The following is a 15,499-nucleotide window of genomic DNA, read 5'->3' on the forward strand; positions in this document are numbered from 1 at the left end:
CAAATTAATAAGACGTTTCTGGAAAAATCTGTCAATGTCTTATCAAAATTTTAATGTACATGGCAATTCTAATTCTGGGGACTTACCCTGCAAAGATATTTGCAAAGATATAAGTGCAAGGATCTTTAATGCAGGGTTCTATATATTTTTAGAAAAAGCAAACAATGTAAATGGCCATCTGAAAGGAAAGAGCTTGATAAATCAGGCCCATCTCTAAATGGAAAGCTATGAAGTCATCAGAAAGTGAAGTGGACTTCCTCTGTACTGACGGTGAGGTTTCTGTGATCTTAAAATACTGAGTGGTGAAAGGGGAAGTTGTAAAGATGGAAGCTGTGGGACACATGTCACAGGGTCCCATGGTAGGTGTAGGAAGATGGGTGCAGAGGTTACAGGTGTGTGCATACATTAGAGGGGGACTGGGGGCTAGAGGACTCCACACTGGGGAACATATTTTGGGCTGGGTCGTAGGAGTGGAGGACAGTGGGGCTGATGCTGCTCACACTGCTATGAATTGAGTTTTCCATACAGTGCATTCACCGCTTGTTCTTTCTTTTTTTATTTAAAGGAAAGAAAACAATTGGAACCGCTTTTGATTTTTTAAAGAATAAAGAGAATAACATGTCACCTACTGTCCCAAAGCTCTGTACCTGGGTGATCAGGACTCAAGTCTTCGACGGCAATCTGAACCACTTCCGCCAGGTCCTGTTCTGACATCATCCAGAACGCACAAAGAGAGGCTGGACCCTGAGCAGAAGTCAGGCTCGCGGTGTGACTGGGGTTTCGTCACCTACAAGACAAAAGCTGAGAAACAGGAAGGGAGAATAAGCAGGTGTGACTTGTGTGATGGTGGAAACGCCAACCATGTGCACCAAAGAAGACGTCATGTGTCTACAGGGCTCTTCTTGTCCCAAACCACCAAGAGCCTCATGGTCTTTGAAAATTAAAAAGCAGCATAAAACATGGCTCATTAGCTCTTTCCTTAACCACTCGACTAGTGTCCTTCTTACCTGACAGCCTTCCACTTTTACAACCCATTCCTCCTGTCACATCCAAAGTCACCTCTTAAAGTTTGAGCCCATCACCTCCAAGCCCGTCTCCAGTGGCCCCTGCTACTTCCAGAGCATTGGGTCACGATCCTGCTGCACACACCAGGCCCCACCAGACCAGCGCTCCAGCCCCGTGGCTGCTGGTCCCCACAGCGGCGCACCCTTCTAGCGCTGCAGCTCTACTCCAACAGGCCCTCCCACCTGGGCCATTCCTCACCCTCCATCTTGGCACCCTCTGAAGGCCTGCAGCAGAGCGGGAGCACCTCTGTTTAGCTTTCTCTTCCCCGGAGGGTGGCACTATCACGTGACCCTAGCCGGGAGAACTACCTGTCCTGTACACGAGACTGCACCTGCCAGGACAGGGCTGCCCTGAGCTTATGTCTCACCCTGGAGCCTGGCACTGTGTCTAGAGCAGAGCTGGTCACTTCCTTCTCAAGCAGGTAACACTTTGATTAGGCTCACGGAGACCTTGTTTTCCAAAATAAAAACAAGGCATGGCAGTCAAAATCTGGCCTATCAATACAGGTCTAAACATTGTACTCGAAAACAGACCCTCCTCGAGTGCTCAGGACTCACTGTTACCGTCACAACACTCATTTCGTATCTCACCTTACATCCTGCTCATGGACACATGCAGCTTCCCCTCCAGACCACATGGTCCTCGAGGGCAAGCCCCACACACTCAACCCTGTATGGACAGTTTCTCTTCCAGCAAGTGCTTGCTGTCTGCAACTCCCACAGAGGGAGAAGGCCAAATCCAGCCATAACTCCTTGGTATGGTCTGGAAAGATACATACCAAGCTTAATACATACAACTTCCATGGGGGAAAGGGCCAAATCCAAATCTTCAGATCAACACTGGGGTTTTCTTCATCCTTCAACCTCAGCAACTGCTCCAGGGAACTGGTGTCAGGCAGGACCTCCATCAACCGATGTAGGAGGACCCGGCGGGCCTGACAAGGATAATGGTAACCTCGGAGAGTCACGATGTCACGTGGTCATGAGGAATCCACATGGCGTCCATAGGTGAGTGCACATGAGCCAGCGGTCAGGGTGAAAATGAAAACCAAAGCCACTTAGGCCATAGCTCCGCCATAGCTCTTTCTTTTCCAAACGAACAGCCAAAATCAAAGGCGACGAGAGGGTAGGCCGAACATCATAATGAAGGCGGTATTCCCCAATTAGACAATACCACCCAGCTGACCTTTGACTTGGTGGACTTAAAACTTTTTGGGTTACAGATAGCTTTGAGAATCTACAAAAAAACTAGGGATCCTTTCCCCCAAAAAAGCACAGAGAATTTCACGCAGCGCCAGAGGCTCTGCAAACGCCAAGGTGCCTGGCTGCCCTCCATCTCTGCTCTCTCTCCCGCTGAGCTTAAGCACCCTAACATACAGCTAGGCCGCTGGATAAAGACCACACCTCCCAGCCTCTCTTGCAGCACCAGATGGCCACGTGACTAAGCTCCAGCCTAGGAGATGGACACGCAAGGAGGAGATGCACGGCAGCTTCCGGACTCCCTGCTGCTACAGGGCGGGCTTGCTGCCCTGGCCCGCTCTTCACCCACCCCTCCGCCCACTGGATCCAGGCCTGCAGTGAGGATGGGCAGATGGAGCTGGGACGGCAGAGCAGAGGCTAGAAGGAAGGAGCCTGGGTCTACGGAGACGCCACACTCCCGTGACGGCTTGCCTCAGACGTTTTCTGGTCTTGAACAGCCTGAGTCTGGAGTCTGTCACCTGCCGCCAGGCTTACACCTGCCTGATCCACCCTGCAGCCCAACCACTCAATGCCCCAAGGCCACAGATTCCAGAGGAAGTGCCTACCTCTTGTCAGTGGCAAGTGGAAATGATTTTTAGAAGCCCCATCCTGGCTTTTTCCTGGCTGCTAAAAGCTGTGAGAATGGCTTCAGAAAAGATGCCAAGCTCACCATCAAACCCTAACTCCTTCCAAATGAGGACACCACACATTATCTGAGTTGTTTACTCAGACTGATTCTGCCGCCAGGACAAAGAGGCATTTAAAATTCTGCTAACAGTGAACGTTTGAAAAGAAAAATCTAGGGCAAAAAGCCCAAGGAAAGTGAACCAGAGTGATGCACGTGGTTGCCATTTTGGCAAACTCAATTTGCCATTTCTCAGAAGTCCTGGGAGTAGTCCAGTCTTGATAGAACAAACCAGCTGGGTGAAGATTAATGTCCAGTCACGTCTCCCACCGCAGTTTCCCTTCAGAGCCGCACCATCTGCCAGGGTGCACTCAGAGAAGAGAGCCCAGCGCCCAGAAAAGACAGCCGACACGCTCAGCACCAGAGGATGACACACCCACACTGCACACTGCAAAGTCATGGGTGCGAGAGGTTCAGTCACATCAGCCAAGACAGGAAGACCCAAGAGGAGAAGGGAATAAAAAAGGCGAGCTGCAGAGCAGTATGTACAACACGGTCCCCATTCTCTCGTCTAAAAATTGCACGTGTAGCTGTATGTTCATGTGTACATGTGTGCGTTCAAGTGCAGAGACGATGGTCTGGAAGGATACAGACCAAGCTTGAGGCGACCTGCTGGGAAAGGAGAGTACAGCTACTATGAGCTGAGTTTCCCGTTTCTCTCTATCTTTCTGAACTGTCTGGCCTCTCTATAAGCCCGTATTATTTATTATCTGTAAAACTTTTTCTAAAACAAAGTACTAAGTATATAGCCTGTTGCTGTTGAGTCAATTCTGACTTACAGCAACGCTACAGGGCAGGGCAGAACTGCCCCATAGGTTTCTAAGGTTGTAATCTTTGCAGAAGCAGACTGCCACATCTTTCCCCTGTGGAACGGCTGGTCGGTTTGAACCGCTGATTTTCGTTTAGCAGCACAGCGCTTGACCACTGCACTACCAGGGTCCCTATTAAGTACATAGAAGAAGCCAACTAAGGCAAATCTTGATAAACATCTGAACACCTTCTTTAGTCCTGGCTGAAACCCATCTCTCAGCCTCTTGTACCTGTGCACCTGCACCACTGAGCCCACCTCAAGTCCACGACCACCACCTCCAGTGCACCGAGAGCTGCCCACGCCTGGCCTAGGACCACTACCAAACCCCTGGACCGTTAGGCCAGGCCTTCTCCTAGCCCTTCACATGTCTGGTCCCTCCTCCCTGCTTCACAAGCCTGCCCTCTCTCCCAGCATCAGACTCTGACTATGCTATCCCCTATGGCTGCCAGGGATGGACCCCGCATGCTCTATCTACGCCTCTCCCTCACCCTCCCCCTCAAGGGCATCACTCTTTCGCAGGCCTCCTCCCATGTCACACCCTCCCTGGGCCACTCCCAGTGTACAGCATGCTGCTGCTTCCCCACTGCCCCTCATCTCTCTGCTCTCCTCTGTGCACTGCCACCTCCATTTCCTCTCCTCACAGTCCCACCTGAACCCTCGTTAGCTCCTTGCTCCCTATTCCCGCACTGCTGGGTGGCAGTCGCCTCCCTGTCTCAGGGCTGTCCTCCTCGTGGGCTCTGCACCATCTACTCTCTGACCCGGAGCGCCCAGGGCTCAGGCCTGCATGCGCTTTCCTGACCTCATCGGCTTCATGGCTGATGATACCACCAGGTACACAGGCCCAGGTCCACGCAGCACACTGCCAGCCAGGCATCCCCTTGGGTGTCAAGTCTGTTTCCATACATCCAAACTGAGCTCCTGACACCGCCCCCCCCACACTCTGTCCAGCTCAGTTTATGCAATACCTACCTCCCAGTTGCTCAGGCCCAAACCTTCCAGCCCTCCTGGGTTCTTCCTTCTCTTACATCCAATCGATGGTGCCACCACACACAGCCTGGGCCTCATCTCCCCACTGCCACCCTGGTCCAGGGCCATGAGTCTACACGTGGACTCAGCAGTGGCCACCCACTTGCCTCCCCATCCCTGCCTTTGCCCTGTAACTTTTCTCCAGGGGGAAGGTGTCAAAACATGTGTCAGGCCACATCCTTCCAGAGACTCCCTACCTTACTCAAATTCAATCCCAGTGACACCTCACAAGGCTGTAAGAGGCGGGTGTCCCACCACCCGCGCCTCTCAAAGCACACCCCTTCTGCCCTCCTCCTCGCCCTCTCTCCACTCAGTGCAGTGGCCTCCTTGAACTCACGTGCCCTTCTCCACCTACACATCTTGGCTCATATGTCATCTTCTCAGAGACATCTGTGACTGAGCGCCCCACTTAACCTGGAAACCCCCCAGCAATACCTACCTCCCTACTGCCCTGGTCCCGCACCTGGCTCTTGTCATCTAACTTTCTTGAAAAAAAACCCCACTGACATCAAGCGGATTCTGACTCATAGCAACCCGAGAGGACAGAGTAGAACTGCCCCACAGGGTTCCCAAGGCTGTTAACTTTATGGAAGCAGATAGCCAAGTCTTTCTCACACACAGCAGTTGGTGGGTTCAAATTGCTGGCCTTCCTGAGAGCTTAACCATCACACCACGAGGGCTCCTTTCTAACTTACTATAGCTCTTAGATGCTGATCTTGCTTAGGATCTGTCTCCCTTCTAGAAGACAAGCCCCATCAGGGCAGGACTCTCCATCTTTCTGGCTGTAGCCCGGAAAGGGCCTGGCACACACTGGCCCCAATAAACAGGGGTATGCTGGGTTTAATGGGAAAGCACGCTGTCCAAGTTCCACACGAGCACGGAACCGTGAATGCCGGCATTTCTGGTTAGAAACCACAGGTTAAGGTCTTCAAGGATCTTTGGGTCTATGTTTTTATTTCAGCAGAGACTGTACCGTAATTAAGTTGCAGATCAGGTTACTGCATGTGAAATTAAATGTTTTATGAATGCGAAATTACTACAAGCAATACAATAGGTTGTTAACAGTAAAAACGTAACGAGCTGCTCACCTACCGTCAACCCTGGGTGTTAATAGCTGCTCATCAGCTGAGATACACAACTGCAAATATATTTTTAATTTTGCAACTTTTAAAAATTATTTTGGACACTCATTCGATAAAACAAAGCCACTAATTTTTTTTTTAATTAAAATAGGAGTAAATGAGAAGCTACTGTAACTGAGGGTAAAACAGCTTTAGCAGTAAAGGTGAGAAATATAATGGTATAGATTATCAGCCCTCATTATAGGAAAAAAGACAGCAAGAAAACACAACTAAAACCTTCTTAGAATTGGTTACTACATCACATGGGTCATTTTAGAAGGGATGTTAGGATATAGTAGTTTTTTCCCCCATCAATTCTTTTAGGATAGACATTCTTCATAGAGTTGCTTCTCATATCAACCCTTGATAAAGCCCTAATGCTGAATCTGATTTGAATGAGGTTATCACCACAGAAGTAAAAAAAAAAATGTCCAGATGTGAGCCCTACAGTCATCTGATGACCAGTCAGCAGATGCATGCAGCAACCTGTCAAAAGAGACGCCTTCCACTGGGCACTGGTGACAAGCCGGCATCGTCCTCACACCTTGAAGAGGCCTCAGAAATCATCTAGTGCTGGTCCAACTCCACTTTGTAGACGACAAAAATACAAACTGAAGGCATTACATCGCTTACAAGAAAGCCTGGGCTTAGGAACTTCCCTCAGCAAGTACTGGACAGACACAATCCTGAACACAAGTCACAGAGTGTGCGACTACGCAGAAAAGATGCTGGGGAACACACGAGAGTGGTGAGAAGGGGCCACCTCACCGGGGTCCTGCAGCTGACCCTGCCCCTCCAGATGTTGCTCCCTCCTTACCTACTGTCCTTCACCCTGTACGCTCTAGTGTCCACTTAGCAGTCCACCTGACTTATAATGTCAAGTCTGTAAAACAAAAAAAAAAAAAACCCACTGCCATTGAGTCGATTACGACTCATGGCGATCCTATAGGACAGAGTAGAACTGTCCCATAGTTTCCAAGGAGCACCTGGTGGATTCGAACCACCGACCTCTTAGCTAGCAGCTGTAGCACTTACCCACTACGCCACCAGGGTTTCCATCAAGTCTACAGCTCCATAAAAGTCAGAACAGTAATTTTCATTCTCACACAAAGAAGTGACTAAGTAGCCCTGCTGGGCAGTGGTTAAAGCAAACAACTACTAACCAAAAGGCTGGGGGTCCAAAACCACTAGGGCTCCACAGGAGAAAGACGTGACAGTCTACTTCAGCGATCTACAGCCTTGGAAACCCGATGGGGTCGCTGTGAGTCAGAACTGACGCCACGGCAGCAGGTTTGGTTTTAGTTAAATAGCATGTAGTTTAAAAACTAAATCTCCAGAAACAAGGAAACCAAAGAGAAATTAAAGATCATCCCATTTAGTCAAATCCTTTTTGGATACAAACACAGGAATGATATAAATAAAAACCCAGGAGGAAGTAAACAATCTATTTTTTTATTAAGCTGAGATGTGAAAAAGACTCAGACAACAGTTCTGTCCCAGATCACTCTTGGGCATGGGCTGTGCCAAGGATGAAATGGGGAGCAAAGGGGAAATACCTCTACATGACTGGTCAGGTGCTAGCTAAACCAGGAAACCAGCATGAAGGAGGAAATGCTCCTTCTATGGTTTCCCCTTACTCTTCAGAAAATGTAGGCAACACTGTTTCGTCCTTAAGATAGCCCCCTAAAACCGTTTTAATTTAAAATTAGGAAAAGAATGTCAGGCTAGCCTCAGAGGCCCGGCTCTTTCTGCTTACAGTTAACATGTTTGATTAAAGGGAGAATATTTGCCTTCCAAATTATAGAAACCTCCTGAAATATCAACCACGAATTCAGGAAAGAGAAAGTGGCTGGGTTTACTCTGAGGCTGCAGCCCCACAGAATCTGTGGGTTACACATCGCCACCACTGGGAGCCCCAAGATGAGCAAGGAAAACAAAGATCACAGACAGGCGTTGATCTTCCATTTGGCTAACCCAGAGAGCAAAAAAGAGACCAGGTGTAGAGCATTAATTTCTAGGCAGTCTTCTGGACACATGAGCAGGGCTTGAGGTTTCTAAGTGTTCCCGTAAATAAATTTTAAAATCATAATAAGAAGTCCAAATACTTGTAGAGGGGAGGAGGAAAAAATTCAAATTTTTAAGTGATTGGTCAAAATCAAAACCTTAGCACATTAATGCAAACAACTAGTGAAACGTCTTGAAAGGCTTGAACACTGTAAGGCAGTAGTAGTTCTTTGACTTTTGGTCTCAGGGCCCCCTTTACTCTCTTAAAAATTACTGAACCCCATTCCAACAGCTTGTGCTTATGTGAGTTGTTGTATCTATCAATACTTACCATATTGATACTAGAATATAAAATGTTTGAATATTTATTACTTTATTTAAATTTTACAAAAACAATCCATTACATGTTGACATACATTAACATTTTTTTAAGAAAAGTATATCTTCTAAAACAACAAAACCTTAGTGAGCAGAGTGGCACTGTTTTACACTTTTTACAAATCTCTTTAATGTCAGACTTAATGGAAGACAGCTGGGTTCCCATAGCTGCTTCTCCAGTCATCCCATTACGATGCTGTTTTGGCTGACCCATGCAGATACACAGTTGGAAAAGGAAGAGCATTTTAATAGCCTTTTCAGAGAATTGTGGTTATCCTTCTTTAATATTACACCAAAACTTAACAGTGTTTGTTTTTCCTTAAAGCCTTGTTAACAATGTGGAATCTGAACTTGTGTCAGTGAACCTGTTGTACTTTATTACTTTAAAATCCAAAAGTCTGTCTTCACTTCACATGAATCTTTTTCCCAGGCATGATTTTATAACATCCTGCACTGGTCACTTGGGAAATACTGGTTCATTGGGTTATGCAGACCTTCCAAATGTTGTTCATTATATAACATCAAAGCCATTACATTTGCTGATATGAGCACTGATGTCATCAAAGGCTCTAAGTACTGGCAGAAACAAGCTTTCCAAAATTCCAATTTCACTTGAAATCTCAAATTTTACCATTGGCAACAAACACTGCCAGCTATTTTCCTTAAAGTAACAGGCTAGCTTTGTTCATTTAGTAAAAAATAAGCATAGTTCGTTAATCATTCTTTTATGGTGCGCCATGAAAAAAGTGGCTTGTTTAGCTAGTAACTCATACTGCAGAAGGGCCTATCCCCAAGCAAGCATCAAACCTCAAAAAGTAGCACAAGTGCTTTACATGTACTTTCCATTCATCACACAGAGTAATGAAAAGAGGTGTAATAAAATTAATGATTTTTACTGCTTCATCAAGGACATTCTTAAGTGAAACTGGTTTTTTTTGTTTGTTTTGATTGTAAGCCCATGGCAGTGAAGAATACAATGCCTACCCTGGTCTTTGAGGATCAAAGGTTTCCCAGAACTGGTGTGTAGGCAGAGATCTGAAGGGAGTTGGGAGGGGACACAGGTAGGAATAAATAGTCAGAGGTAAGACCACAAAGGTACAAGTCAACTGGCTGGGATTAAAAAGTCAACAGCATAAAGACAAACTAGTGGAGACCTACTCTCTATTAACAAAAGTTTAAGGAAACGTGCTGAATGCAATGAGTGCATGTGACAGTATCTTCAGTGACAATGATTTACTGTTAAGTGTCTTAGGTGTAGTTATGTAAGAGAACGTCTTATTCTAAGGACATAAATAGTCAAGCTTTTGGGGTGAAATAAGATGATCTCTGCAACTTTCAAATGCAGCCAAAACAAAAAAGGACACTCACACACACAATCAGATAAGAAATGTGGCAAAACATTAACCATCTGTGAATCCAGATGACTTGTATGTTCACTGTACTCTTGCAACTTTTCTGTACAGGTTTTTGTTTTTTTAATGACTTAAGAAGGAAAGTGGGGACGGCACAGAAGCACTGATTCAGTAAAACCTGCTCGTGCTGATGAGTCCAGCAGCAGCCAGAAAGTGAGAACTGATGTCAGCGACCACTGTACCATGGTCCATGGTGACCTACACTGTTAACAGTCAGGGAAACCGGGTGCGCGGATACTGGAACTCCCTGTCCTGTCTCTGCAACTTACCTGCAAATCTCAAATTATTCCAAAATACAACGTTTTAAGATTGAAAAAAAAATTAAAAACAAAACCCTCCCATTCACTATGCCATTAGCTTGTTTACATATTATGTTTGAACCGTAACAGCAGAGGTGAATAACTGAGTAGTTGCATCAGGCATCCTAAGACCCACACAGATGAAAATCTCTACTATCTGGCCCTTTAGAAGACCTGCCGGCCCTTGTCCTAGGGACCTGAGAAGAATTCATGAACTCATCAAAGACCTCCACCCTTGTGGGGCCCACCTCGTATTTCCCAGCGTACACTACCAGCTCCAGTCTGCTTTTTACGTACAGAAGTCCTGCGAAGATCCCTCCTCTGAACCTCTGCTCTGGAAATGCTCTCAAAGTGAAAACAACAAGATGCCAACAGTGCAAAATGTAGATAAGTGTTCACTTCCAGTTTTATCCAAACCCACTTCTAATTTGAGAAGGCTAAACTCTGCTTCAACTACCTGGTGATTTCCCAACTTGAAGAAACAGAAAAGTCACTTGAGACCACGACCAGCATTCTCTGTACCAGAGCAGGTGACTTTATTACTGGAAGGTCTACCAGTACAGCGCCTGCCCACAGACCATCAGAGTCTGGCTCTGCGGGCTCCACCCAACCCCAGGTTCCTGACGGGACGCCGGCCCGACTCACCTGGCTTCCAGCACCCTGGACATCCCACCCAGGGGCCCATCCAAGCCATCACACAAGCGCAATGTCTTTTACACTCAAGTATTTTAAGACGCTAACAAAAGTCAACTTAGCAAAAGGCAATTTAGTCTTCATTTTCACATATACATCCAATTTCACCAACTTACTTTTCTAGTGATTTTGATTAAAACCTGTTTTCATCTCTTGGGCTTCTCTAGACTTTTCAGACCAATTTTATTCTTCTGCTCCTTATGCACTGTAAGCTATTCTACCTGTAGTTTACTTGTCTTGGGCACCACGCACTGCACCACCACCATCATCCCCAGCCCCCACTGTGAGACTCCTCAAGGGGACATGTGGAATCTTCTTGTCACTCTCCCATGGAGATAGACAGTCAAAGCCACATTTAATCAAACTGGACAATTCTTGGTTATTTGTACAGATGAACAGTACAGAGAAGTTTATTCAAGATAGGAATTATTTTCACGTGATGTCACAATACATTTGGGGCATGCTATCAGTGTGGCTGGAGTCCCTGGAGTTAATGCGCTCAGCTGCTAACCAAAAGGTCAGAGATTTGAGTCCACCCAAAGGTGTCTAGGAAGAAAACCTAGCAATCTACTTCTGAAAAACCAGCAATTGATGGAACACAGCTCTACTCTGACATATATGGGGTTGTCATATGAGCGACAATCGACTCCACGGCAGCTGGCTGAAGAATTTATTGTTCCTCATTTAATTCAAGAATATCAGCAGGGTTCAAACAACAGGAGGCACATAAGAGTTGATTTCCAAATTTGCTGTTAAGCCTTACTTCCCAGTGCAAACGAGGATGTGCCAAGGAGAGCCCTTCATCATCTGTGCTGAGGCAAGGAGATATAGGAGTGGACTGCCGCATCTCTCCTGCTCCCACCCTCTAGAACTGAGAACCAGATACAGCGCTCTCCCAAGGCAGAGGCAGAGGCAGAGCGCAGCCTTCCCTAGCAGGGAAACAGAGGAAAGGGGCATGGTGGAGACAATCCGCTGACACTGGTCATTTTAAATTGGTTTCAAAACACCGCCCCGGGCCACAGTGGGACAGCTAAAGCCTGGCTGTTTCACAGCTGGAACACAGACCGCTATGGGCAGCGCAGAAGACCACAAACTAATCACACTCTGGCTCTTCTCTGAGATGAGCTCAATGAGCTCCATACATGGGCAAGAAGACACAAGTGTCACTTTTTAAGAGCAACTGCAGCCAGGTGAGTTCACTCAGTATTTGCTCTAAGTCCCTAAACCCCCTGGAAGAATATTCCAGAATGGTTCTGTGGAACACTGCATGATGTGTTTTCTTAAATGAACATCATACATGTGAAATAAGAGGAAATAATAAAGATCTTTATTTACCTCAGGTATCCACCCATTGCCGAGACGAACGCAACTCACAGCGACCTACAGGACACAGTAGAACTGCCTCATAAGGTTTCCTAGGCTGTAATCTTTACTGAAGCAGATTGCCACATCTTTCTCTCACAGAGCAGCTGGTGGGTTGAAACTGCTGACCTTCAGGTTAGCAGCCAGTAAGCTTTTATTCTCATCGAGACCCTTCATATGTATTTTTCCCCAGAACACTTTTCTTCAAAATGTGCAAATGCTTATTTTTTCCAGATTTAAATAGCTGAAGTGGTACTGTAAGTAACACTTTACAGTAGGTCTGGCATTGTCATGCATTTAATTGTACAGTTAGTTTCCAGGATTTATACAGTATAGATGAAGATTATAGCGGCAAACTACGGCTAGTAAGTGCTGCCAGAGGTGTGACCAATAGACTATCAGTTCAGACTCAGCAGAGCAGAAGCCGGAACCCCTGTTCTGTAAGCACCTATTTACCAATCCACAAAAACAAATAGTTTGTGGGGCTTTGCCTCCCATTTCCTTATTCAATGTGCATAGGGAGCACCTGCCATCTTGTTAGATGCAGATTCTGTACCTTTGCTGGTCTTACATGACCTGGACGCTGCTGAGGGCCACAACCGGGGATTGTGCTGAGAGGTCAGTGTGGGTCTGCCTGACATTTGCTTATGATTAGATTCAGGACCAAAGGGAAGTGACACTGTGTCCTCCTCGGGGTGTCATATCAGTAAGGACCTGACATCAGTACATCTTACCACTGGGGGTGTTAACCTTGATCACATGGTTAAGATTCTTCTGCTATGAAGTTATTTTTCCCTTTGTAATTTACAAATGTCTTGGGGAAGACACTGTGGAACTCTGTAAACATCAGGTTGGAGGAGACTGAGGAGACATGACAACTAACTGCAGTGTGGGGCCATGGATTAGATCCTGAAACAGAAAATGGAAGTTAGTGGGAAAAATGATAACGTTCGAATAAGATCTGTAGTTGACACTATTTGCCAGTGTTAATTACTTGCTTTTTGTAGGGACGTCCCATTTGATTATATGTTAACATTGGGGAATTGTGTGGAGGATATAAAGGAACCCTGAACTATTTTTACAACCTTTCTGTAAGTCTAAAATTACTTCAAAACATAAAAAAGAAGTTTAGAAAGACACCTGTTCTGGTTCCGTAGGTCAAGGTGGGGCCTGAGATTCTGCGTTTCTTACAAATTCCCAGTGATGCTGAAGCAGCTGGCCCACGGACCACTTTGCCAGCAAGCCCTCGGCAAACGAAGCTGCTGACGTACACCTTCAAAAGTGACGATCAGTCATGCTTTGAGCTCTTACCCACTGCCACTGCCCTGTCCCTCAGTGCACTGAGAAGCCAGCAGAGGATGATGAAATCACAAATGCGCTGTAACACTCTCTGCGACTGGTCTCCTCTAGTGAGCCTGGCACACCCGTAAGGCTGCAAGGCCAGAAGAACAGGCAGCAGTAACTGCACCCCCACTGCACAGCCAGGGGCTGACGGCTGGCTGACAGGTCGCAGTACCACCAAGGCCACGAGAGGGCAGGAGAGCCGAGGGGCTGGGAGAATTCCTGTCCCAGATGAGTGGCTAGCACAGGTGATCTCAGCTCCTCCCATAAAAAGTTTTTAAGACAGCATAAGCGCACAAGGGAAAAAAGAAGAGGGGCAGGTGAGAGTTCACGAGAGGATTTGGAGGATCACTGAATAATCCCACAAGGAGTGGGTCTTACCAATGAGGGACTCAAGCTTCAAGGGAGCCTGCAGCAGCCCATGACCAAAACACAGAGCTGACACAGGACGGGGAGAGGTCAGCCTGTAAAGGGAACTGGGGTCATTGCACACAGAAGGACTCTCCAAAGGCCCCTGCAGACAAAGTAGAGCAGCCCCCAAGCAAAGAGGCAGAAGGGTCTTCCTCAAAGTTGCCGAAAGGCCAAGAGAAAATAACTCTGGCACTTAGCATTCAGGGTCCCCAGCACAATGACGAGCCCCCCACTCACCCAAAGGGCAACTGGCGCATTTTCTCTTGCTTCACTTTTTTTTTTCACTTCTTAAACCTGGGCAACTATAAGTACCAATGTTTAAGGAGTATTTTTCCATATGAAGGCAAGAAGGCAATATTAAACAAAGGAAGTGATACCAGAGGAAGTATCAATCAAAAGACAGAACTGAAAAAAATCCTGATCCGTATCCTCAGTCAGAGAGAGAACGCGTTCATAAAACAGTGAGTTGCTGTGAAAAAGGAAAAGAACAAATACAATCATTGGAAATAATGATAGAAGTTAAAATTTTAAACAGGATCAGAAGGTAAAACTATAGCCCTCTCAGAAAGGAGAATAAAAACAACACAAACAAAAATTCTGAGGGTCTCCAAGGCACCCATCATTAAACTAAGGGAAATCCTTAAAGGGAGACGAGAAAATCAGAGCGCAATAAATTCCTGAACAAATGATACAAGAGAATTTCCCAGAGGAAGGACAGGCCTCAGACCCAAACAATATTCTCACAGTGAGAGCCCACACGTCTTGACACACCGTCATAACCCCAAAGAGGACCCCAAAAACTTACAGGGAGGGAAAAGTTACCCACAAAGGATAAGGCACCTTGGCAGAAGGTCTCCCATTGAAATGAGGAAGCCAAGGTTAAGTTACAGCCTCCTAAACAAGGAGCCCTGGTGGTGCAGTGGTTAAGAGATGGGCTGCTAACCGAAAAGTCAACAGTTCAAATCCAGCAGCTGCTCCTTGGAAACCCTGTGGGGCAGTACTACCCTGACCTGTATGGTCACTATGAATCAGAATCAACTTGACAGCAAGGGATTTGTATTCTGGTTTGGTCCTGAACCAACCCAGACATATAACAAAAGAAACAACCAGGATGACACTGGTGTAGTAATACTTGTGGAGTATCCTGCCAGACAGAAAAAGAGGACAAAGGACTTGGGGAAGTGAGGGGCTTGGGTAGAAGTCGCAGAGATTTGACACTACCCTTGAGAATTTAAACAATATAAGGAGTCAGCGGGAGCAAAAAATGCAAAGAAGAAAGGCCATCACAGACAACAGAAAAAATGAAAAGCTGTACAAGATGGGAACTGCAATATGTGCACAGAGGAGAGGACAGAAAAGGTGGGCTACGGTGTGAGGAGCCCTATCATAACAGAAAGTCAGGACCGGGTAACACTGACAGAACTTACGTCAGCTTATTAGTTGGGCTGCAGAGAACTGCCTGAGGAAACTAAGAGGTGCGTTAGGTCTGTGAGGAGGAGGACTGACGAGTGGAGTGAAGGACTGCTGCTTTCCATTATGAGCCTTTCCTTGACGTTTTTATTATGTAAATTACGTTGGTAAAAATTTTAAGTGTGTGTGTTGTTGTTGTTTTAAAAACACAGATTGAGCTCCAACTCTGGCTGTGTGTGACTT

At 46.4% G+C, this 15,499-nt stretch overlaps 1 protein-coding gene across 6 annotated transcripts in view; it reads right to left on the reverse strand.

The window, feature by feature from the left end:
* BANP (BTG3 associated nuclear protein) overlaps window positions 1–15,499 on the reverse strand; it is a 99,052-nt gene that overhangs the window by 81,023 nt on the left and 2,530 nt on the right. For all 6 annotated transcript variants that reach the window (XM_003418065.4, XM_010597810.3, XM_003418063.4 and 3 more), the window contains exon 2: window positions 648–801. In XM_003418065.4, the coding sequence (XP_003418113.1) occupies window positions 648–717 (70 nt within the window). In that variant the 5' untranslated portion in view covers window positions 718–801. The remainder of the gene's footprint in view (window positions 1–647; window positions 802–15,499) is intronic.

This window comes from Loxodonta africana, chromosome 21 (assembly GCF_030014295.1).
Source record: "Loxodonta africana isolate mLoxAfr1 chromosome 21, mLoxAfr1.hap2, whole genome shotgun sequence".
NCBI classification, from domain to species: domain Eukaryota; kingdom Metazoa; phylum Chordata; class Mammalia; order Proboscidea; family Elephantidae; genus Loxodonta; species Loxodonta africana.